Here is a 25,269-nt window from a genome sequence, read left to right on the forward strand (position 1 = left end):
GTACATAAGCAAAGTGGGAATCACAGTGGGATTGGGGCTCCTAGCGAGATGACCCTGCCTCTGACTTCTGGTCTCAGTCACCTCCAGCGGCAGGAAGAAACACGAGCTCTAAGCCAATGTGGGACTGAGCTGTGGGCCCGACACTTGGTTCCCCGCAATTAGCGGCTCCCTCTGGGGACGGCCCGTGCGTATAGGCTGACTCAGCCATCGCCTAGGGTGCCACGTTAAACACCATTGAGGGCAGTGGAGGCAGGGGCGCCGATCGCGCATTCCGCCTGGGGCGCCAGCTGCCGGCAGCCCGCCTCGGGCCGCCCCGGCTCCCTCTCACGTTGGTGTACAAAGGAGGGGCTGCTCCTCGTGCTTTTGTGCAGCATACGGCATTTCAAAGCTAGCTCAGGTCGGTGTTTGCGGTCCCTCGTGACACGCAAGTCCTGCTGCATCTCAGACCGGCTTCCCGGCAGCTGCTGGACCGTCCGAATCTCCGCCAGCTGGCCAGACTGGAGCACCGTGCTCCGAGGGAGACATTCCCCAGCCGGTACCTAGCCCCGGCTCCCTGCGTGGGGGGGGTGGGGGGGTGGGGAGTACGTTCAGACAGGGACGGGCCATTCTTCACCCCAATGTCACTCTCAAGTGCTCAGTACCCCGCGCCTCCTCTGGGCATCTTTAGCGATGTGGGGTATCCTTCCAGGGCCTGTTCCCTGCTAGGCCCCTGCCATCTGAGAACCCATCAGCGCAGTTGAACGGGTAAGCCAGGGGTTCTAAGCACAGGACAGGTGCCCTGGGGGTACGTGGAGGTCATCTAGCTAGCTGCCTAGTTTTAGCAGGCTCCATGCAACGCAGGAGCAGAGTCAGGACCAGCTCCAGTGCCAGCCCCGGACATGCGCGTGGGGCACTCTCCACTCCGCGCGGCAAGGGGAGGACGATATTTCTGTCCCAACGGACGTATGAAGCTGGGCTCAGAGGAGCCCGGCAGCCGGGTTTCGGGATGGGCGCGGCGCTTGTCTGGGTCTGCAAGCCAGTCGCTTCCAGTGGCGTGGAAAGCGAAGCACAATGGGGAACCGTTGCCGGGGAAAGCTGAGGGCCGCGGGTTGGAGCAACAGGGAAGTGTGTCCTTTTCCACCTAGCCAGCTGGCATTGGGCCTGCCACTGTGGGCCTAGTGGCTTGTACGCGGGGCTACGCGACCTGGGGGCTGGTCCCAGCGCTGCCACTGGCTGGAGGCTCTGTGGGCCCTTCCGGGGAGGTGGATTCTGCAGGTAGCCTAGATCCCTGTGGCAGCAATTCTGTCTCTCCTCCTGTCCAGTGCTGGCGTCTGGCGGGCGGGGCCGTGGGTTCCTATATGCAGCTCTTGACTAGTCCCTGGGGCTGCTGGCTTGTGTAGGTTAGTGCAGCTAGCCCAGGGGTGGGCAATAAAATAGCGGCGCTTCACCAGGTGAGCCCCGACGGGCTGACGCCGCTTCATTTGCCTGCCCCTCTGCACGTACGGGCGATCGCAGCTCCCGTTGGCCGCGGATCACTGATCCCGGCCCATGTGAGTGGAGGGAAGTGGCACGGACTGGGACACTGCTTCCCGCAGCTCCTATTGGCCAGGAACGGCAATCCAGGGCCAATGGGAGCTGCGATCACCTGGGCCTGCGGAGGTGCAAGTGGATACAGTGGTGGCCAGCCAGGGGCTAACCTGGCGACCGGATCTGGCCTGCAGACCGGTATTTGCCCACCCCGAGCTAGATCCAGGACTGGGAGAGTCACAGGTCCTGTAAAGCCAACCTTAGCCCCTCTCTGGCCCGGACAGGGGGTCAGACTGCCTCCTTCCGGCAGGACAGGGACTGGTCGGGCGCCAGGACAGCGGGCTGGGGGCTGAGTTCTCTGGTTTTTGTGGGGTTTACAAATTACTATGGAAAATCCTTTTTTTAAATATTTCAGAAAAGACCACTACTGTCAGTACATACTGCTCCGTCTGTGCACATGGGCTTTGCTGCACCCCCGTGAACACGGACATGCACACACGTCTCGCCCCCGTGAACACGGACACGCACACATGTGCACCCCCCATGAACATGGACACACACACACACACCTCCCCCCTGTGAACATGGACACGCACATGCACACACCCCCATGAACACGCACACGCACACATGTGCACCCCCCATGAACATGGACACACACACACACACATCTCCCCCCTGTGAACATGGACACGCACATGCACACACACCCATGAACACGCACACGCACACATGTGCACCCCCCATGAACATGGAAACACACACACACACATCTCCCCCCTGTGAACATGGACATGCACATGCATACACCTCCATGAACACGCACACGCACACACCCCCATGAACACACACACGCACACACACCCTAAACACATGGACACACACACACAGAGGAGCCATTCCAGGCTCAGCAGCTCCTGTTGGACTCCTCCCTGGCCTGATTTATCATAGGAGAGGCGAGCGCTCCCTTACCTCGAATGTTAGATAATGCTCCTTCAGCTTGTATTCTTCAGCCTCTTTCGACTTGAGGCTTCTCTCCACAGGATGCAGCTTGTGCTCCGTTAATTCGTCCGCAATCTGCCTCATCTTGCTTTCATGGGACCTCAGCTGGTCCTCCTGTGGAGAGAGGCAGGTCACGTGTTGGGCGGCGCTTGCGGGCCAACACACAGGCCGGGCGCGGGTTCGTCTGGTCAAGGTGGTCCCGGCCCAGCCTGGCCTCTGTGCTGGGGACAAAGGGCTGCATTCGAGTCGCAAGCTCACCTGAGAAGTAGCCCAACGGGGGGGGGGGGGCGGGGGGGGGGCTCTGAGGGGGACCAAACCCCATCGGTCCTTGCTGTGGGAGTGGAGGGACATGGCGCCACAGCACCTCTGTAACGCACATGTGGACTGGGCTGTGGCCTTGAACGCCTGCCCACCACCGACCGGAAGTCCAGATTCACAGACACAGCTGGGTTCTCAGCCTCCAAGAACCACAGAACTGGAAGGGACCCCGAGGTGCCCTCGAGTCAGTCCCCTGCCCTCATGGCAGGACCAAGCACCATTGAAATCACTGTTTCTTACGCTTTTGAAGACCGAGGAACACCAAACAATTTTTTTTATGAGGAACACCAAGGATTTTTTGTTGAGCAAAAAAAAAATAAAAAGGTTGGGGGGAAAAAGGGTCAGGGGGAAAGTTATTGAACTAAAAAAAAAAAAAAAAAAGTCGCCTGCCCCTTTAAGGGTGGCCATTTTGAATTCTGTTCTCTGCGGCACACCTCCGACTGCCCCGCAGCACGCTGGTGTGGCATGAAACACTGATCTAGACCCTCCCCTACCAGTGTCTGTCTCCAGTCATGGGGATTCCACAACCTCCCTCAGCAGCTCGTTCCTCCCTGCGTCTTGTTCCTTCCGGCCCAGGCACCCCCCGACCTTGTGCCGTGGTAGCCATGGGGTAACGGCCTGCCCGGGGTGCATTCCTGTGGTGACCCAGGGCGCTGTGTTTCACCTGGCTGCTGAGGCGGGTTTGTGGTGTGTTCGTGGAGGCCCCCGCCCCCGGCCTGGGGGTGGTTCTGCCAAGCCGAAAGGCAGAAGATGGCCATTGAGCGGAGTGGGGGCGGTCGGCAGGACCAGGCTGCTCCCAAGGGTCTGGGCCACCCTGTGCTAGGGCTGGCTGGAACACCAAGTCGGCGGCACAAAGCAAGCCAAAGCGCTGCCCAGCCCAGGCCTTCGGGCACCCACACATGGGAGGGCCCCAGAGAGGAGCCCCGGGATGGCCAGGTGGTTCAGATCCTGAGCCCAGCCAAGACTTGTACCTGCATCTCCTGCCTTCTAGCCACCAGTCCGAGTCAGCCCCAATTCTCGGAAGCTCCTGTTCCACTCGGTAGAGCTAACGTTCCTCAGGCCAGCAGACTGGCACCCAGCTGGGCCATGGGAGACTGAGCTCAGACAGCTGGGGATGTGACGCTGGGTCTCTCCCATGGCGGCTGAGTGCCTGACCCCAGGGTGCTCTGAGAGTGGGGTCTCCATCTCGGAGACCTTAGCCTGCAAAACGTTTGCCCGAAGCAATTCCTGGGCCCCTGGCCTCTTGGCCCAATAGTGTTGAAAGAGCCTGACTGAGGCTGGCCCGGTGGAAGCAAGGCAGACCCAGACAGCAGTGGCTACGGGCTGGCTAGTGCTGGGCCCAGGGACGTAGGAGACAGGCTGAGCAGTGTCCAGACCATCCCAGGACAGAAGGAAACAGCCATGAACAGGGCCAGCGAGAATGACTCCGAAATGGAGCCGGGACATTACGGCTGCAAAGCCTGCTGGGTCAGCGCGGACTGGCTCTGCCTCAGAACGAAATACGGCGCCTGTGGCTAACCCAGTCCCCCCCGGGCCTCCGGAGGGGCTGGAAGGCGAAGGTGGTGTAAGAGCTATGGACGCTGACAATTCAATGCCTGCTCATGGATTGCCCCAAAAAGTAACCAGCTGGCCACTCCTGGCTGCACGTCCCAAAGCGTGAGCAGTCGCTGGCCACCGAGGGAGCCGTCTGGCTGCACGGAAATCCAGGGGCGTTTGGGCCCGGAGGCCGAGGGGAGGCAGGTTGTGCTTTCCATTGTATTCTGGGTGAGGGCTGGATTCGATGCTCTCAGTATCCCCATGCTCCAAATGACATGGGCGCCACATGCTCTGTAAGAAGGGAGGCTTTGGCGGCCAGCACAACCAGCCACAAGCCAGCGGGCCTGGCGCACTGCGTGTTCTCCTTGAACATGGCCATGTGCCCCGTGGGCTAGTGGGGCACCGTTACTGCCGCCAGGGCACCGGGGCATCTGATTCCTACTCCAGGGTGGGACGCAGCAGCGTGCCCAGGTTTCCATCAGCATCCTGCCCACTCTGACCATGCCCTCTGCCCTCCCTGCCTCTCTAGACTTCGGCAGGCACTACTGGCGCCTGCAGGGCCTGGACTACTGGCGTGCCAGGGTTTGTGCACCGCTGGCTAGGACAGGCCTCAGTTAGGGATGCCAGATGATTGAAACAAAAATTCCGAACACTCGCCCCTCCCTCCCGCCAAAAAAAAAAAAACAACGGGAAAAAATTCAGTTGAAAAAAAAATGGGGGGGGGAGACCAAAGTTGTTGAGCAAAAAAAAAAAAAAAGTAAAATAAAATGAGACAGCATTAAAACAGCATGTCCCCTTTAAGAGTGAGTGCAGGAATAGGAACAGGGGAGTGGTTGAGCACTAAGACCCAGGGGAGTCATTGCTTCCCGTTGGTCTTTTTGCTGGCTGCCATTTTGTGCCGGCAGCCTTGTGGAACCAGGTAAGCATGGGGGCTGGGGACTGGGGGTGTTGGGGGAAGGGGAGGCCGGGCGCTGAGTGTTTGTAGGGTTGCCAGGTGCCCGGCATTTTCGCCTCCTGGCCAGGGAAAAAAATCAGAAAATGCCAGATATCTTAGGTGTCTGGTATTTTCTGAATGTTTTTTTACCAGACAGGAGGCAAAAATACGGGACTGTCCAGATGAATACCGGACACCTGGCAACCCTAGACTCAGTCCCAGCCTGCAGATCGGGAGCGGGGTTCTCTGCTCATGGCACAAAGCCTGGGTAGAAACCTGAAAGGAGCAGCAGATCCACCTTGGCCACATCCCACAGTGCACCCGGCAGCTACCAAAGTCTGCCCCATGCCGGCCAGCGTCCCAGCCCCTGCCGTTCCCGCAGGCCTCACCTGGCACAGCTTAGTCACTGAGGACGGCAAGAGGGGACGGCAGAATTTCTTCATGGAGCAGATGGCAGCCGGGAAGGCGGGGGCAGAGAAAATGGCGGCGACGAGGTTTATTCTCAGTATCCAGGACAGCATTTCTTCCTTGCTTCTGTCACGGGGAGAGAGAGTTAGGGTCTGCCCCCGCGCTCAGGCCTGCGAGCGGGAGGGACGCTTCGGAGGCAGCCCTGTCGCCCGCGGCCTCGCTTGGAAGTAGCCCTGCTTTTCGGTGCCCGTGGGTTTGTCAGGGTTGGAACCCAGCAAGGTCTCAGCTGTGTCCAACCTGCTCTGAAGCAGCCATTGGAGTAGCTCCTGTAGCGCGCTAGCCACATTATTCCCACACGGGAATAGTGGCTTGCGTGTTGGGCACCATGGGGCTGTGGGACTGTTCAAAAGTCTCAGAGGGAGCCGGGTTAGTCTGTAACTTTAAGAACACTGAGCAGTCCTCCGGCGCCTGAGAGACTAACAGCTAAATAGATACAGCGTCATGAGCGTTTGTGGGGAAACCCGCTCCCTCTGCGGCGCCTGGGTGGAGAAACCAGGGGAACTGTCAGACGCAGGACAGGAAACAAAGGGAGAGGAAAAACCGTCCCCGCTGTGGTCGTGCCGGGGCCAGTGAGGTGAATGGAGTGGGCTGGACGTGTCCTGTTCTGAACTTTTCCCCACTCGAGCGCGTCTGGGGAAGTGGGTTGTGCCCACACCAGCTCCTGGTTCTGTCTACGCATTTCTGAGTCTCTGAGGTGCCACAGGACTGCTCCTTGTTTTTATGGGATTGTTAGTTACCCTCCTCCCCATCCCCCCCAAATTGTCCTAGCGAAAGCCCGAGACGCCAGCTCTCCATCTCTGTCCACACAGCCCGAGCGATGCCATTTGGTTTTATGCCCAGGCCACGCAGCAATGCCGGTTCCCAGCTACGGGCCCTGCCTTGTCCTGGGCGGCTCTGAGCCCCTTCCAGCACCTAACCCCCCTCCCAGGGCCCACACCCTGCACCCCTGGCCCCAGCTCCCACACTCTGAGCCCCTTGGCCCCAGCCCTGAGCCTGCACCCTCCCCCCAACTCCATCCGCCTGTCCCAGCCCAGGGAAAGTGAGTGAGGGTGGAGTGAGCAGGGCGGGGCCTCGAGGAAGGGGTGTGGCCAGGACAGGACCTCGGGGAGGGTGCAGGGTTAGGGGCGGAGCCAGAGTGTTTGTGTCTGTGTGATTGGACAGCTGGCCATCCTCCCGGTCCTTCAGTCAGGCCTGCGCAACAGCCAAGTAAGGAGCCCGGGATCTGGCAGCCACACCGCAAGGAACGGCCCCACTCTGGCATCCCCAGCTGCCTCTGCGAGGTGACTTAACACCCGCCCGTTCGATCCGGTCCATCCTCACACCCCATTGCACAGGGGGAAGCGACGTGAGGTGACCAGACCACAAGTGTGACAATCGGGGAGGGAGGTAACAGGCGCCCCCGTGAGACAAAGCCCCGAACACTGGGACCGGCTCCATAAAACCAGGACATCTGCTCACCCCAAAGCGGCTGCACCCTATCGGACAGAGATGCACGAGGCCAAACGCTGCCGTACTCACGGAGCTTGGAAGAGAAAAACTCTCCAGTCGGCCGTCTTCAGCTTGAGCACGTTGGCCTTCTTGCTGTAGTCGGAGGCTCTGGTGGCTAAGGCGTGGTGGACCCGGATGGCGTTTTTCAGATCCACTTCCGACAGGTCTTTGTCGGGTTTATATTCGTCCTGCCACGAAGGAGCAGTCACAGGAGCATGACCACGCTGGCGTCTGGGGGCTCTTTAACAAACCTGCGCCGGGGGACAAAGCACCCAGGCCAGGAGAAGACTCGGCTCTACATGAAATGCTCTGGGGTGATCATGCTAATTAACGTCCTTCTGGAACCTTCTTCCACTGTTCCCTTCCCCGGGAAAATGTCAGGTGCCACATCCCCCCGCCTGCTAGGGAACGGACAATACGGGCGTCCGTCCTGAACCCTCGGCTCACTTGCCCGGAGGTCGGCACAGCCCCTAGAACCTGAACAGAACTGATTTTCAGCGGCTGGTGGCTGGTTTCTCGAGCTAAGCTGATGGACATCACCAGAGATGAACCTGCCCTGCGGCTAACGCTTTCCCTCGCTGCAGGAGGATGCGCGGCATTAGCATTTCAGCGCAAAAGGCCTCTCTCCATTCAGGCTACGTCTACACTACAGGGGTTTCACGCAAAAGCCCACGGAGCGTCCACACCTCAAGCGTGTTTTTGTGCAAATAAATGTACAGTAAATCAAAACAGGGGGTTTTGCGGTGCAGGTATCCCTCGTTCTACGAGGAATAACTCCTTTTTGCGCACGAGTGTGTGTGGACGGGTAACGGGGGGGAGGGGAGAGGTTACACAAAAAAAGCCAATGGAGAAAAGCACAGGTGCTCCGGCGGCTATCCCGTGACTAGTAATCAGACCTGTCTTGCGAGAGAGCGTCCATGCAGTCTGGATTCTCTCACGCAAAAGCGCATCGTTTTTCCGATGTGCTTTTGCAATGTGGGTGCGCTCTTGCGCAAGAAGGTTTTGCAGAAGATCAATTCCGCAAAAAGCTTCTTGCGCAAGAAGTAGCCTCAGATGCGCCCCGAGAACCCTGCCTCCCGTTCAAACACAGCCCAAGAACAGGGGCTCACAGGCGACCCAGACCCCATCTCTAGTGTCTCTAGCTGACGACACAGCGCTTTGGCAGCCAAAACGTATTTGTCCTGAGCTCCCAGTGCTCCCTGTGCAACGCGGGAGGCCAAAACCTTTCCGCGGCACGAGAGCCGCTCTGTGCAGAACCCAGCTGAGGGCTTGCCCCTTGCTCGCCTAGATGGGCACAGACTTTGCAGGGCTAGCACGAATACAAGTATCTCTGCCCGCAGGGAGGAGCAGCAAAGCCGTCCAGCCAGCGGCCGCCGGATGCTGAGTGAGAAGGGTCCATCCGTACAGAGCTGTGCGGCTGCCCGTAGAAGTGCCTGAAAGCTGCTTTTCGGAAGCAGACAGAAAAACCCATCTGTGGTGAAATGCTGCGACGTGTATGAGCACACGGCCGCCAGGCCTCCTGGGATGAGATAGTCAGCGGAGCCCGGCCAAGAAAAGTCTGGAAGCAAATGCCTACCTGGAGGGCCTGGCTCCTTACAGGCAAACCGCAGAGAAAACGTGAAGGTTGCATCACCTGGCAGGGAAGGGGGTGGAGGGACAATGGGAGGCAGGTCTGAGGGGCTTTTCCCCACCGTAGGGACTCGGGGTGTGTGACCTCGACTTCCCCGGAGTGTTCTAACATCGCAGCACACCACGGGGCTGGTCTGAAAGGGCTGTGGGTTTGGAGATGCAGCAGTCTCACGTTTATGTGGAACAAACCATGGCCACATCCATAGAGACATCAGGAACCGAACCCGGGGCCCGCAGCACTCAAAAGGCCAGTGCCTCTGGTAGCAGAGCCGGTCCTCCGTCACACCCCCTCCTCAGCCAGCTGGAGATAGCCTGCCCTAACTGGGAAGCAGAGTCAGCTTCTCCCTAAGGAGCCTGGGGCTCCATAAAACCCTCCAGAGAAGGACTTGGTAGGGACAGGTACAGGAGGGGAGTAGAAGCAGGGAGGTAGCTCTCCCTTAGGGACAGGAGCAGGAGGGGAGTAGAAGCAGGGAGGTAGCTCTCCCTTAGGGACAGGTGCAGGAGGGGAGTAGAAGCAGGAAGGTAGCTCTCCCTTAGGGACAGGAGCAGGAGGGGAGTAGAAGCAGGGAGGTAGCTCTCCCTTAGGGACAGGAGCAGGAGGGGAGTAGAAGCAGGGAGGTAGCTCTCCCTTAAGGACGGGAGCAGGAGGAAGGGAGACAGGCAGGGAGTAGAAGAGGGGGAGGTAGCTCTCCCCTCCCTATGATGGAGGGTTCCTGTAAGGGTGAAAACCGGGATGGGAAGATGCCTGTGAATAAGCTGCGCCGTGGTTACCAAACCCAGGGTCTCCGAGTGACTCGAGGCCTGTTAGGGACAGAGTCCAGGCAGCCCCGTTACACATGGGGGCTTGTCCGGGAACGCCCGTGCCAGCGCAAGTGGCAGCCAGCCCAGATCCCCTGCAAGGCTGGTCAGGCAGCAGGGGGCAGTGCAAAGGCAATGCAGAGCCTTGCCACCAGCTGGAGAGCCAGGCCGTGCTCACCTGGCCAGCAGACGGGCCTGTGGGGCTTTGTGCCGGGGCGGGCCGCCAGCCAACAGCGGCTCCTGCAGAAAGTGGCAGGTCCCAGGGGAGGGGCCGGTGGCTGGGCGTTGTAACGGGCCTGACACGTGACCCTAATGCCTTCCTAGGCACCTTTGAGCGGGTAGCCCCTGGGCTGGATGGGGCAGGCCAGCTGGGCCCTGCGAGTGGCTCCCTCCCAAGTGGCCTACCCGACTGTAAGTGACGAGCAGGCAGGAACGAGGAAGCGGTAAAGGTGGCCATCTTGGCTGGGGCGGGGCTGTCTGCAGAGAAGCGGCACCCGATGCTCCAGTCGGCGAGGTGGACGGGCACACGCCCAAGAGTCGACGGGCCGGGCCACCTGGTGGCTGAGGCCGGCTGCCCAGACGGGGGGCGATCATAAGGTTTAACCGTAGGCACTTTTAAGAGCCCCCCAGAACTCACCGACGGGGTGAGGTACCACCGAGCGAATGCGGTGGAGGTGGCTGCACGCACGGGGCGGGGTGCGGAGACAGACTTCCCCAGGAGGGAGGGGAGGCGGAGAAGGGAAGTGGAGAGCGGGAGGAGGACCCGAGCGACCCAAGGCTGGAGAGGCCCCGGGGACAAATGGGAGGAGAGCTGAGGACCTCCCCGGGGCCCCACTGGCAGCATGGATGACAGGGACACAGGAAGGGGAACTCCCCCCACATGGCTGGTGGGGTGGGGGTCCCGTCAGCCCCACTGGCTTCCCTGCCACCTGCTGGCCCTTGGGGTCCTGTCATCCGCCAGCTCCCCCCACACAGGGTCCGCAGCCTGCTGGCTCCAGGTCCGGGCCTCAGCTGGGTTCCTCTGTGGGCGACGAGGGGACCGACCGATGGGGCAGGGTCCTTGGAACAGTTGTGGGGCCCCGGTGGCTACTGAACCCCGGGTCTCAGAGTGACTTTGGGACCTAGCAGCGGCAGAGCTGAGGCCGCCCTGCCGCAGGGAATGTTTGGCTTGGGGTGAGGCGCATGAAAAATTGAACAGAGAAAAAAATCGGCTGAAAAATTGAACCTCGTTTCTCTAGGGTGTTGCTTCATGGGAGTTGTAGTTTGGGCCCCCATTGTCCGCGAGGAGTGAGGCTGCCTGGAAGACTACAGCTCCCACAATGCAATGGGGAGTGGCTGGGCAGCCCACAGAGGGAGGCATGGCCACACACAGGAGACAATGTATTAAATGTCCGTTTCCAGGCGCTGCCCACCTGTGAACAGGCTTCGCCAACGCTCTAAACCTCGCGGGGCTGCAGGGAGACCGCCAGCGGGGCCGGATGCATGGCGAGAAGAACGTCTCGGGGTACGTGGACTCACCTGTTTCCCATCCCCGCAAGCACAACTGACAGTGAAATGTACGTGCGTCTCTCTCATTGGCTGCCACATTTCTTGCCCCTTGCTGATTTCAGTGGCAGATGTGCTCACTTCACAGGCCAAGAGACATTTTTTCCCGCTGCTGACTCTAGGGCCGGCGTGGCAAGCCAGGTCATTTCTGGCTTGCGCATCATCCTTGACGGTCGGTTCTGCCCAGTGACTTGTATGTATCATTAGCTCGCTGGGGCTGCTCTTTTTATTCCTTGGCTACGTCTAGACTGGCAGGATTTTCCGCAAATGCTTTTAATGGAAAAGTTTTCCGTTAAAAGCATTTGCGGAAAAGAGCGTCTAGATTGGCACAGACGCTTTTCCGCAAAAAAGCCCCGATCCCCATTTTCGCGAGCAGGGCTTTTTTGCGCAAAACAAATCTGAGCTGTCTACACTGGCCCTCTTGCGCAAAAGGACTTTTGTCCGAACGGGAGCAGCATAGTATTTCCGCAAGAAGCACTGATTTCAGACAGCAGGAAGTCAGTGTTCTTGAGGAAATTCAAGCGGCCAGTGTAGACAGCTGGCAAGTTTTTCCACAAAAGCAGCTGCTTTTGCAGAAAAACTTGCCAGTCTAGACACAGCCCTTGTGTGTAAGGCAGCTAGAACAACAGGCACTGGGGTATAGAGGTACTACCGTAAGACTAATACTACTAGCTGATTTATAAACTATCCCTGGAGATCACATGCCCTGAAATGCAGCTACCTCTGGGGCGAAATGTGGCAGCTACTGAACAGCCCACAGCAACGATCCGCAGACAGTCTGCATGGATGGGTAGCAGAATGACCCAGCAAACAGAAACCGCAGGAGGGACTCTAAACTGGCCGATTCTATTTACCCCCGTTGGTCTCTGGAGTTAATATGGCTTCAGACCTCCCGAAAGCCAGCCTCTTCGCCAGTGTGGTGGCTACCCGGGGGACTGGCTGAGGACTCACAGAGGTAGCTAACATCACCCCTCTTAGATGCCACAGCCTCCCTGCTCCCGGGCTGCCCTAGCCGGACTCCGCTACGCTGGGTGTGACAATCCAAACAGGCGAGAGCAACAGGCATCCAAGCCATTCCCATCAGCCTCGGGCGGATCGCTGAGCGTGCGGACCTGGCACCCATCAGGGTGCGAGCGTGGGGCTGAGTCACAGCTTGGTGCTGCCCCGAGGGCCCCGCGTGCCTCTCTTATATAATTGCGTTTGTTTACCCCCGTTGTGCTGGAGACGGGAAGGCGACAGGAAGGGCCCTAGGGGTAGACAGGAGGCCACCGGTGACAACAGCGCTGGGCCCCAGGGGTGGGGTCCTACAGCTGTTCTCTGGGGCGGGGCTGGGGCTTTGCCTTGCCCCTGGGCACACAGGGTGAGCAGAGCCGTGGGCGTCCATGGCCCCTTAGGGTACGGGCTGCCAGAAGAGACTCCAGCGTGGATCCCGCCTAAGGCCCCGGCTCAGCAAAGCCCCGGAGCCCATGCCTCGCCGTAAGCAGGCACGTTTCCCATGAGTCCACTGGACTATCTGTGTGGGCAGTGGCAGGCCCATGTGACCGCCTCGCTGGACCCCACACCCACCACAGCAAAAGACCAGCCTGACCCTCCACCGACCTCAGCAATGCGGGTGCCCCCCTGCCGCCTCCCCACGGTCTCGCCTCATTTCCCCTCCCACCTCAGAACGTGGCGCCTCGTGCTGCCCTCTTCCGTGGCCTTCCCGTGCCACGGCAGCACTGCTCTGGAGCCAGCTGAGGGCCTACAGACCAGGGCGGGGCGGCGGTGGATGGTTTTACCTTTTGCAAATACAGGATGGTCCCTTTCAGCACAGCGTAAAATTTCTTCCATCCTCTTCTGCCTCTCGGGGCTGCAAGGAAGCAGAGCGGCTTGTTACCCGTGGCTGGGACCAGGGTCCTCTTCTCATTGGCCACGTGCAGGGAACGTCCGTGGGGGCCCTGGAGAGTAGCTGCATGAGGGGTTGTCCGTCGTGGGCAGGGAGGGGCTGCTCAGAGGGGAGCCCTTGGGGTGTCGGGGGGTCTTACTGGGTCTCTGCGCCAGGCCCATCCATCTCCACTCACAGAAGGAATCCCTGGGGGGGCTGCTAATTGCCGGTCATTGCAGAACCTTTCCCTGCCTCTCTCCTGCGCTCCCGTTTCTCGGCGCGTGACTTGGCATGGTGGCGCTCAGGCAGGTAACGGCGCTATGGAGAGGGGCCAAAGCTGCCTGGGTTCAGGGGCTGGCCGGGGCGAGGCTCGTACTAGAGATGGGCGCTGGGGCTGGGCGTTCGTTCCCTGTCGCTCAGGGCGCTGGGATGCCCAGTTTGGGTTAAGCCCGGGATCGGATGGGGCCAGCTGCAAAACGGCCAGTCGGTGCCGGGCGGCAGTGCTCTGGGTTTGCCCCCCTGCTCGAGGAGTGTTCGGGGCTCCAAGGGTGGGGTGGGATGGAGATACACAGCCCCACTGGGAGCCCCAGGGTGCTGTCCTGGCATGTCTGGGGCTGTCCTCTTTGCCCTCGGGGGCCCTGCCCGGCACGCCGTGCTTCTCTGCCTACCACCTACTTCTCTTCCCGTCCGTGTCGGCGTGGGTTTTCCGGGTGAGGACGCCGTGCTTGTAGGTGACCGCGTTCAGCGCCTGCGGCAGGTCCAGGAAGGGATTGCTGCCGTCTACGATTCTCGTCACCTTCTTGGCGCTGGCTCCCAGTTTGTCGTCCACAAGTTCCGAGAGCGATTTCCTCAGCTCGTCCTCGTCACTGCGAGAGAAACCCAGAGAACGTGCTGAAGGGAGGGCGCTCGCCTTTGGCACCGGGCCCGGCTTTGAGCGCGGCGCAGGGGCAGTAGAACAGGGAACCGGCTTGCTGGGAATTGAAAATCCTGGCCACTCATCAGTGCGGGGCCAGACTCCCCTCGCGTGAGCAGCAGCGCTGCAGCTTGGTGACATTCCCGAGCCGAAGGGGAGACCGGGCGTTCGTGTGGCCGTCAGCGGCATCCTGGCCCAGGCAAACGAAGCGTGGGGGAAGGGCGGTTCGGCCTCACGCTGCAGGGTGTAGGCCAGCTATGAGCAAGATCTGAAGTGGGGGGCAAACTACCCCACGTCAGGGCTCCCGCGGCCGCATCTGGGTACTAGACTGGACAATAGGGACGCAGAACTCCGTGTAATTAGTTAACCGGTTAAACGTTATGTTTGACCAGTTAACCTATTAAACCGGGCGGGCAGGGGGTTGCTCCAGCCCCCGCCGGTTAACCGTAACCGCTAGGCCTCAGCTGTGGAGCTTACTGGTTAGATGGTTAACCTTTCACGCCCCTCCGAGAGAGCCGGAGCCTGGCGGAGTGGGCTGGAGAGCGCGGGCCAAGCCAAGCCGAGTATGGAACGAGGCCCACCTGAGAGCAGCAGGCAGCTGGCGCTAGAGACGTGAGAGCCAGGTGCACGTGGGGAGGGAAAGGCACCGATGCTCGGAGGGAGGGAAGCTCGCCGGGCAGGAGGTGCTGCAAGAGCCCCTGGGCGGAGCGGGGCGGGCAGAGCTCTCCGGAGTGCTGGGTCAGTCTGGACAGGATCTGAACTGCCCCAGCCTTGGGACGCTGCTGCCCTGCGGCTCTGTTCTCCCGCCTGGCTGGGTGTGGGCGCGGCTGTGCGCAAGGTAATCCAGCCTTGTGCAGTGGCACCGTCATCCCTCCGTCCCTGCCTTCAGCTGCACTGTCTCTGAACTCTTATATAAATCTCCTGCCAGAGGCCAGGGCGCTAGAGCCGCGGTCCTGGAGCCAGAGAGCGCCCCCTGGTGGCTACGTTACAACAATCCTCGAGCTTCTTTGCTGAGCTCTGGACCAGGCTACTTTGTCTGCCAGGATTTCGCTCTGTCTCTCTCTCTCTCATTTATTTTGGGTGGGATTTTCAACAGCACCTAATATACCTCGGTGCATAATTCCCATGAATAACCACCGACTATTTCGAAATAAGCTATTAAGTCTAGAAATGCGACCAGACCATTTGTTCTTTCTTTCTGTAGCAGACTCACTCGGCTACCCCCTGAAGCTCCTATTCCGGAATAGTTATTCCAAAATAGCTTCTTTTGAAATAGCACGTCTACACTGCAGCAAGGCCTCAAAATGAGTCCAAGGCAGGCTCCCCTACTGTAGCCGGGCTATCTCCAGTTAGAGCCCCAGGAGGCACTGGGGAGAAATTCCTTAGAAAGGCCCTGGTGAGGGGCTATTTCAAAATAGCAGCAGTGGAGCGTCTACACACGCCTTATTTCGAAATAGCTATTTCGGAGCAGATGTTACGTGTCGTGGAATGAGGTTTACAGACGTCGGAATGAGCGGTCCGTTATTTAGAAATGCTTTCGAAATACCGGAATGGCCGTGTAGACACTCACACATTGTTATTGCGAAATAACGCGAATGATCTCGAAAGAACGGTGCAGTGAAGATGCACCCTTCGGGTATGTCTACACTACTAGTTCGAACTAGGGTGGTAATGTAGGCAACCGGAGTTGCAAATGAAGCCCGGGATTTGAATTTCCCGGGCTTCATTTGCATATTGCCGGGTGCCGCCATTTTTAAATGTCCGCTAGTACGGAGTCTGTGCCCCGCGGCTACACGCGGCACGAACTAGGTAGTTTGGACTAGGTAGTTCGGATTAGGCTTCCTATTCTGAACTACCGTTACTCCTCGTGGAACGAGCCTAATCCGAACTACCTAGTTGGTGCCACGTGTAGCCGCGGGGCACGGAGTCCGCACTAGCGGACATTTAAAAATGGCGGCGCCCGGCGAGATGCAAATGAAGCCCGGGAAATTCAAATCCCAGGCTTCATTTGCAACTCCGGTTGCCTACATTACCACCCTAGTTTGAACTAGTAGTGTAGACATACCCTTCGTGAAGTAGAGCCACCTACAGCAGAACAGCCAGACCAGGCCAGACCAAAGGTCCATTTAGCCCAGTATCCCGTCTTCTGACGGTGACCAGTGCCAGATGCCTCAACGGGAACATCTAGAACAGGGCAATTATCAAGTGTGATCCGCCCCCCGTCATCGAGTTCCAGGTTTAGGGCAGGCAGTGAAGGAAGACTTGCCAGAGGAGACTGTGAAGGCCAGGACTGTAACAGAGTCTAAAGAGAAGCTAGATAATTTCATGGAGGTTAGGTCCATAAAAGGCTATTAGCCAGGGGATAAAATGGTGTCGTTGGCCTCTGTTTGTGAAAGGCTGGAGAGGGATGGCAGGAGACAAATCGCTTGATCATTGTCTTCGGTCCACCCTCTCTGGGGCAGCTGGCATTGGTCACTGTTGGCAGACAGGCTACTGGGCTAGATGGACCTTTGGTGTAACCCAGTATGGCCTTTTGTTCTTAAGACTCACCATGGGGCAGCCTCCCCGATAATCATGGCTACTAGTCACTCGTTTATCTAATTCATTTTTAATTCCAGATATCCTTTTGGCCATCATGGCATCCCCTGGCAAGGAGTTCCACCAGTTGACAGTGCACTGTGTGAAGAAATCCAGTGTGTGTGTGTGTGTGTGAGAGAGAGAGAGAGAGAGAGAGAGAAGTCCTCTTGCTTTTCTTTGAATTGGTCATTTATGGAATAAAATTGGCTGGTTTGAAATGGCTCTTGCATCATTAACTATTCAGAAACTAGCCAATTAGCCCGCCATAAGACAGGATTTTCAGGTCTCTCCTGAGCCTCCGGTCTCTCTCTCTCTCTCTCTCTCTCTCAGCTCTCCTCTGCCTCCTGCCTCTCTCTCTGTCTCTCTCTTTCTCTTCTCCTCCCCCTCCTGCCTCTCACTCGGGGGACCGCGGAGCCCAAATGGCCGTTTGGGCTCCGCACTCCCCGTGCTGCATGGGGGCTGCGGAGCCCAAACGGTCGCTTGCGCCACTTGCTCCCACGCGGTGGCCCGGCTGAGCGGTGCAGAAGTCAGCTGAGCGCCACGGCAGGAGGCAAAGGGGGCGGGGTGGTGACGTTCACGGCCGGGGGCGGGGCCTGGAGCCGCTGTCACGCCGCACGTCGCCGCCCCCTCCCCCTTTGCCTCCCGCCATGGCACTCGGCTGACTTGTGCGCCGCTCAGCCGGGTCCCCGCGGAGGACCAAGCGGCGCAAGCGGTCGTTTGGGCCCCGCACGCCCCATGCAGCACGGGCCGCTCAGAGGGAACAGCCGGCATTCCGGCGTTACTATATATACGATATGAAAAATGGTCCAATCCAAACAACATTTTTTGTTCATCCCCCAAACAATGCCCCCTCCCCCCCCACACTACTTTTCAATTCACCATTTTTTAAAAATATCTTTTCTCAGGCATAATGATTCCCCCGCCCCCAACTTTTTGAAATGGCCAGCGAACCAAAATATCCATGATTCCCCCGGCGCTATTCCTCGCCCAATCGCTTTCCAGGAACAATCAAGCCAGTCGACGCATTCACTAGCGCAGGGCCCCTGCCGCTGGCATTGGTAACTGGAACCCTTTAGCCACAAGTCACTCGTGAGCATCTTGGCTCTGGCCGGTAGTGACCACTAGTCCTTATCACCTGATGGCCCCCTTCTGAAATGACTCAGGCGTCTCAGGCCCGTTCCTGATACCGAGGCGGGTGCCTCATTAACACCAGCACCACCGCTGGTAATAAACCAGCCTGGGAGAGTGAGCAGGAGGGGAATGGGGCAGGCTGAAAACGGGTCTCTCCCGAAGAGCCAGGGGAGCAGCTCTGTGGGAAAAGGGCTTGGGTAGTGCCGCACGGCCCTGAGGTTCTCCGGCTAAGCACAAGCTCCCAGGGCCGCCAGCTGCTTTGCAAGAGCCACCCAGGGCATCTCCGGGGTACTCACATGGCCCACTCCAGCTTCTCGTTCTTGATGGAGTTGTACAGCGTCTGAAACAAGAGCACAACGTGAGCGGGGGCTTTCGCTGGCCTGCCGGCTCCTCACCACGCACGGCAATGCCGACGGCAATGCCCTGGCCATCCTGGGAATCGAATCCCGCCCTGCCCCTCCCACAGGGCAAGGGCAGGACGGGGCGCTCACCTTTGGAAGGGAGGTAAGGACTCTGGCAGGGCGAGACACCGGCCACTGGGAATTCCCTGCCCCACGCCCGGGCAGGTCAGCCCGGGGCCCAGCTGTGAGCTTGGTTCATAAAGCGCCGGGCAAGAATGGGAACGGTTCCTGGGCGAATTCCTGCCTCCTGCAGGGCTCCAAGGGACGCCCCATGTCCAACATGACAGACCCCGACTGGAGTCCCACTGGGACTTATGTGGCTGAGGAGGGCGGGTGGGCGGGCGGGGGGGAAGACAGAGCTAGTAGCCCTTGGAGAGGCCGGAGTAGTATGAAGGCAGAGCTGTGGCAGCAGCCAGGCGGAATCCCGGCTCTCTTCCCGGGCTGAACGGAGCAGGAGCTCTGAATCCGGGCTGGGCCTCCCTGGCAGGGAAGGGAGCTGACCCCGGTTATTTTGGATGCCTTGCTCTTAGCTAGACACGCTGGCACGGTGGCCATGTCACGGCTGAGACAAACGGCTGCTCCTTGCTCCGCCCCGAGAGCAGCAGGAAACCGAAGCGCGCAGAGAGGAGGGCGCAGAAAATGGACATTCGGACGTGCCCAGCGCCTGGCGCGGTGTCCGCTGAGCTGAGGAGCTGCAACGCCCCCCTGGAGGCGCAAGGGAAGGCACCTTTGGACAGGCAGGTGGGGACGGCATGAGGTAACCCAGCAGCAAGGGCCGCAGGCGAGGAATTGGGCTCGCCAGATTCTAGTCTGAGCTCTGCTTTGCACGAGACACTGTCTGGTGGCCGCCCCGCCTGCCTGGGGGCTATTTGATGCTCATCTCTTCCGGGCCACGGCAGTCTCTCACGACGTGTACGTACAGCACCCAGCACATCGGGCCCGCCTCGCGGACGGCGCCTGTCGGTGTCACCACACTCACACGGGCGCAGAGCCCACACTACCTTCAGCAGATCCTTTGCAAAGTCCTTCCCGTCATTTAAGCCGTCCAGGTTTGCTATAAACTGTTGGCCCGACATCTTCTTTCCAACGTTCTGCAATGCAAACAGGCAGCGCATGAACGCCCCGGATCGCTCCCGGCTGTCGCGCTTGGGGCAACCCAGCAGCCTTACGCTAAACACCGGGGACATGCCGGTTCCTCTCGCCTGCGGTGTCGGGGGCCTGCCGGCGGAACCTGCCTCCACGTCCCCGCCCCACACAAATCCGCAGCGTTCCCAGGCCAGGCCTGGCGCCGGCCTTCCCCGGCGGGCTAACCTCGGGCAGCCACCCATGCCTGACCCCAGACTGAGAGCCCCACACAGCAGCTGTGTGCCTGAGCCCATGCCCTCGGCTCCCGCCCGAACAAGCAAGCCCCCACAGCCCCAGTCCTGGCCCGTTGCCCGTGTTTCTCGGATAAACGCTGCTGAAGCAGCTACAGCCTGCGCCTGCCCCGGGGCCGAGAGGGGCGGCTGTCCGTCAGCAGGTATTGGGTCTGGAGCAAGAGGAGACCCAGCGGTGGGCTGGCTCGTGTGCGCCCGGCAGGGCCCCGCCTGCAGTGCGTCAGTGCTATGGGCACTGGAGGGCGACAGGATGGAAACGAATCGCTAAATGCCAGCGAAGCAAGCACCCCCCCGAAGTGCGCCCCAGGCACTAGCCCTAAACCCTCCAACGCCATCAAACAGCAAAGGTGGAGGAACTGGGAACGTGCCGCCTGCCCGGCCTTGGAGCTCTGGCCCGGGCCACTAGCTCACTCCACAGGGCAGGCGTGGAGCCGCAGGGCGGGCGTGACCCCGCCGTGTTTGAACGGAGGCCGCGTTTGGCTCGCAGCTGCTCTGGTGGCCGGTGCCACTTGTGACTGACGCTGAGGTTCCCAAGGATGCCTGCTCTCGCGAGCAGACTGTGGCTTAGAGCTCCCGGGGAGGTCAGCGAGGACAGCCTGCCAGGGCTTGGTGGTCGGCTCCGTGGCCCTGCAGAACGGCCCGGCAGCCACGGAAAGCCGCTCCTCGGAAAGCCCAGGGCCACACTGCTGACGTGCGCAGCCATGGAACGGATGTGCCGGGCTTTTCCAAGCAGCTCCCGTGGAGGCCTGAGCTAGGCCTGGAAACCAGGGGGCCATCTAGAAGCCGAGCTTTCGACTGTAGCGTGTTAGAGACTCGCTGTTACAGAGCAGGCTGGGCAATCGTTTTTTGCTGGGGACACTTGAGAAATTTCTGAAGTAGCTCTGGGCTGCACTGGAAGGGGCGGGGCCTCAAGCAGAAGGGGGCGGGGCCAGGATACTCTCCCCCCCCCCCAACCATGATTGGTCTGGGGGTGGGGGAGCGTGTGAAGTCTTTGCTCCCCACCATAGGTTCCCTGTAAGCGCCCATGCTCCTGGCAGTGGGAGGAGACTTCGTGTACCCCCTTCTGCCCCCAGGCCAATCAGGGCTTGGGGCGGGGGAGCCTGCAAAGTCTCCTCCCACCCTGCCAGGAGCACATGGTGCTTCTAAGCTCCGCGTGCTCCTGGCAGGGCGGAGGAAACTTTGTGCGCTTTCTCCCGTCCCTAATGGGGCCCTAATCCGCATGGTGGGCCGGATCCGGCCCGCGGAGGCCCCTTTGCCCACCCGTTATCGAGTGAAGCGCTGGGACGGGTCCCTAGGAGGGGGGTGGAATCTCCGTTTGCGTCCCGCCGTGCCCAAGCCCTGGCTGGGACGGATTAGTCGGGTTGGTCCTGCTTGGAGCAGGTGGGACTAGACACCTCCTGACGTCTCTTCCAGCATTCATCCCTGCTCGGGAGCTAACGCGGGCAGCGCTGGAGCTGGGGTGCAAGGGGGAGCAGGGCCTCGCTGGCCAGGCTGTGGTAGAGCGACAAGCTGCCCCGTCGCTGTGGGGACGGAGCTTGGGGGAGAGGCAGGACAGACCAGCGCTGGACCTCCCGGAGAGGGACCTGGGGCCGGCGACCGAGGGGTGGAACACGAATGTCTCCGCACCTTGAATCCTCCTACACACGAGCCCCCCAAGCCCTGCGTGGTTTGACTGGCACCGGCCTAGCTCTGGAATGACCCGACCTGACTCCGAGCCCCCGAAAGCTGATCATTAAGTGGGCACGCACGGCGGATCAGGGGACTCTGCCCAGTGACCCACGCCGCATGCACAGCCGAGCTGGCTGGGGGGCCAAGCCACTGGGCTTGTTGTGTCTAACGTTTGGAAAAAAATGCCCTGTGATTTTAGGGCTCCTGAGCCGCCGTGCCGCACAGCACCAAGCTGGCGATGGCAGAGATCCTGCCCCAGGCGGCTCCCAAAGCAGGCTGGAGAAACAGCAATTTGGACAGAGGGTCCTGCAGGCCTCATACAGGCCAACGCTCACTTGCGTTCACGGGGGGCTTGGCCTGCAGGAAGCTGGCACGATCCGAGTCAGACCTCAGTGCCGGCCCTGGGCAACTCACGGGTGCAGGGTCCAACCGCACAGGGGGCCAGATTTCCTACTGTCCTCACACTGCCGACCTGCCGACCCCAGACACTCAAATGAGCCAGGGCCCCCAAATCATGAGTCTGTCTTACCAATCCCGAGATTTTAGAAGAACAATGAGGCGGGGGAGGGTCTAACTGTTGCGCTTTTTGGGGTCACATTTTCCCTCAGGTTATTAGTTCATCACATGACTCCAGAGGTTGGGGCTTTATGGAACCCCCCCCATGCTATAAACAGGGGTGTGACAAAACCGCCAGGCTCAGTAACGCCGTGTTAGGCCTCAGTGTTGCCTGAGGTGCCACAATCAACAGCGGTCGTGCTCTAAAAGCCCTTGCCAACACAACCCAAGAGGTGTCCGGCCTGCAGTAGCAAGCTCCCGTCTGGCACCCAGAGGCAACAGCCAAGTCACACTGTAGTGCTGCCACCTTGCATGATTTTACTGCAAACGCCTGTTCTTTGATGCTGCTCCCAAAGCCCCAGCTCCCGGAGTCAGGGGATTATGGGGCACTCGGAGCTGTCATTCCACAGACGTTCCCGGAGCCTTTGGGCCAGCGAGAAGAGCTTGAAGTCATCACCCCAGTGTGCCCTGCAGTCGTCAGCTCCACCTACCCCAGCAACCAACTGAGGTGAGCCCCTCCCTGGCCACCTCTCGGCAATACAGGGCCATGTGCTGAAACACGTCTCCACTGATACACAACGTCCCAGGCGAGCTTGTTACAGCGCCTGTAGCCACGCAACGGGGAAGGTGGAAGAGCAGATCACATCTTCGGCCTCACTTGGCATTTAGTTTACAAGGGGCATTGTCACTGGATCTTTGGTTTGTCATTAACGCACGGTCCCCGCCCCTGGAACTGCGCTGTAGCGAGTGAGCCTTGGGCAGACGATGCCTGACCCACTGAAATGCAGATGGTGGGAACCGTTCAGGATGTTCGTAGGGTCTGCAGGGAGGGGGTGCCAGAGCGGGTGCTGGCAGGGTCAGGGAGAGGAGCGCACAGGCTGATAGGTGATCAGGAGCATGTTAGAGGAGCCCCATTGCTGTTGGTGTCTGGGAGTTGTGCAGAAGCAAGGAGTCATCCTGTGGCTCCTTGGAGACTGACAGATTTACTGGGGCATCAGCTTTGGTAGGTAAAGCCCACTTCATCAGCTGACGTGGCGTGGGAGGGCAGAGGCAGGGGGGATATATGCAAGTACCACAAGGGGAAGTCGATACTTCTCAAGTGGGGGAGCAGTGTTCATGAGGCTAGTCATGTCAGGGCGAGGGGGCTCGTTCACAGCCACCGTGGGGGAGATGTGGCTCTGAAGAGGCGTTAAATCTTTATTCAGGCCTCGTGATTGTACTGACCAGGCAAACGAATCCGAGTGCAGCCGGCTCCCTAGGTGAGCAGGGTTTGAAATGCTTTTGCAGGAGGATGGCTACTTTCCAACCCATTACTGACTGGCCAGGGAGGTTAGGGGGTTCCCCTGCAGGCGTGTGTGTTCCTTTCCTGCCGTCTGATTTGTGTCCATGTATCAGTGTCCACGGCCGAGGGGCGTAGCCGGCACTTGAGGGCAGGGATCACTTTGGAGGATGAGTCCCGGATGTGGCGGCTTGTGGGGTGGGCAATGATTCTTGGCGAGGGGCCACTTCAAGATTTTGGAAGGTGGTCGAGGGCGGCACTTTTCTGTGGGGGGCGCGGGGTCTAGGGTGGAGGCTGGGCACAGAAGGGCGCACGGGGGAAGGGAGTGGGGGGCAGGAGACGGTGTGAGGTCTGAGAGGGAGTTTAGGCAAAGGAGGGGGTTGGGATCTGGGTCAGGAGATAGGGGTGTAGGGTCAGGGAGGGGGTGTGAACGCAGGAGAGGAGTCTGGCCTGGGAGAGGGCCACTAAGAGGGGGTGCAAAGTCTGGGAGGGAGCTGTGACCTGGGAGAAGGGGCAAAGGGGGTGCAGACTACAAGGTGTGGGTGGTGACTTGGGGCAGGGGATTGAGCTGGGGCGCAGGAGACTCTGGGGGGCAGGGGCAGGCTCTGGCTGGGAGGCGCTTGCCCCAGCCAGCAGCCCTGCAGCCCCCCAAGGCAGGCCGGGCTCCCCGCCCGCTGCAGCCCCAGCTCACTCACAACTGCAGCTGCAAAGCGCCCCTGGCTCTCAGCTGGGGAGGGGGAGGGGATTTGTGCTGCTCCCACCCTCCAGGCCCAGCTCTCAGATCTTACTGGCTGGTTGTTTCCAGCCAATAGGAGCTAAGAGATTGCTGGGGTCAGTTCCTATTGGCCGGTTGCTTCTGGCCAATCGGAGCTGAGGATTGGGCTGGGGGCGGGGAGATTGTAGGAAGCCTCCCCCTGCTGCAGGGATGCAGGGAGTGAACTTTAAGCTCCGTGCCAGGGGGTCCCAGCAGGGGGGTTTGGGCCGGATCCGGCCCCCGGGCCGTATTTTGCCCAGCCCTGGCTTAGGCCCCGTGCGGGTGTCACTGTGCATGTGTGGACAGAGCTGGCCGGGGGCTGTTGCAGGGCTGGGTTCCTGGGGGAGGTTCCTGGGGTGCTGGGTGGTTGCTGGAAAGACTTAGGTTCAGGTCCAGGGGGGGCGGCTGTCTAGGCGGGGACTGGCCCGTCCCCCCAAAGCCTGTGCGAGCGAGGGAGGGTTTTCCAGGACAGGCTGTAGCTGGTCCGTGATGTACTGGAGGGGGGGGGGGCCTGGAGGCGATGACCAGTGGGGCTGTGTTATTTTCCTTCCTGTCCTGAAGTAGGTGACTTGTGGGTACTCGCCTGGCTCTGTCCGTCTGGGTCCTCACTGCCCAGCAGTGCTAAGTGTTCAGAATGCCCGGGAAGGAGAGTTCTGCTACTGCCGGCATTTGGTAGGAGCAGGACGGGGCCGCTGGGGTGTAGCATGTAGTTCAGACACTGTGTAAAGTACATTGTTGTAAAGCACAAGCACGTAGGCAGCCACACACAGGACGCTTTGCACAGGACCAAAGCAAATCAAAGGCCAAGACTTCGAAGCAAAACACCACAGTCACTGCACTTACCACCTGGTAAAGGGTTAAAGAGCAGAAAGAGGGTCCAGGCGCAGGAGGAGGAAAACGAGGAGGAGAAGAAGAAGAAATTAATGTCACCCGTGCAGGAAAACAAAGAAAAGAACGTTCACGGCGAACAGAGCCCGTCAGCCTGGGAAACCACCGTGAGCCTCATTCCTACCATTGCTGCCCCTGGACAATGAACAAAAAGGGCTTTTGAAACGTGTGATACTTCCCCAGTTTTTCAGTGTCAAACTGCACATGCAAGGCTTTGGGCCCCTGGGAAATGGTCCAGTTTTCTGGAGGGGCTGGATTTTCATCCCAGTGCAGGGGAATAGGGGCCAGAAGGGGATTCCTGGCTTTAGCTGGCAAGGCGTTTGGTTGGGGCAAAACATGCTTTGATGGACAAACAGCTGAGCAGCAGGACTCAGTCTGCGCGGAGGATTAGTGAGATGGGCTGTTCTTGCACAACCCCGCTCCGAGCCCAGAGTGAGGCGCATGAAACACTTGCTCGGTGCAGATTTCTGCTCCTGAGCGGAACTGGGAAATCGAGCGCACGTGACGCTGGGGACCCTGCGATTCATTCGCCAGCGGGTGAGAGTCCAGCCAGCCGGGGACAGCCCAGACTGTTTTATGGGACTTGTCATGTTGAGCACTCCGCATGATCTGGGGGGACTCCAGCTACACACATTCGGG

General features: G+C 59.7%; 1 protein-coding gene across 3 annotated transcripts in view; it reads right to left on the reverse strand.

Moving 5' to 3' along the window:
- Window positions 1-25,269, reverse strand: part of PSD2 (pleckstrin and Sec7 domain containing 2) — a 102,682-nt gene that overhangs the window by 1,891 nt on the left and 75,522 nt on the right. For all 3 annotated transcript variants that reach the window (XM_075900102.1, XM_075900103.1, XM_025189099.2), the window contains 7 exons: window positions 19,112-19,201; window positions 18,006-18,049; window positions 13,764-13,954; window positions 13,003-13,073; window positions 7,283-7,440; window positions 5,686-5,830; window positions 2,479-2,622 (listed from right to left, as the gene is read on the reverse strand). In XM_075900102.1, coding sequence (XP_075756217.1) covers window positions 2,479-2,622; window positions 5,686-5,830; window positions 7,283-7,440; window positions 13,003-13,073; window positions 13,764-13,954; window positions 18,006-18,049; window positions 19,112-19,201 — 843 coding nt within the window. The remainder of the gene's footprint in view (window positions 1-2,478; window positions 2,623-5,685; window positions 5,831-7,282; window positions 7,441-13,002; window positions 13,074-13,763; window positions 13,955-18,005; window positions 18,050-19,111; window positions 19,202-25,269) is intronic.

This window comes from Pelodiscus sinensis, chromosome 17, assembly GCF_049634645.1.
Source record: "Pelodiscus sinensis isolate JC-2024 chromosome 17, ASM4963464v1, whole genome shotgun sequence".
NCBI classification, from domain to species: Eukaryota; Metazoa; Chordata; order Testudines; family Trionychidae; genus Pelodiscus; species Pelodiscus sinensis.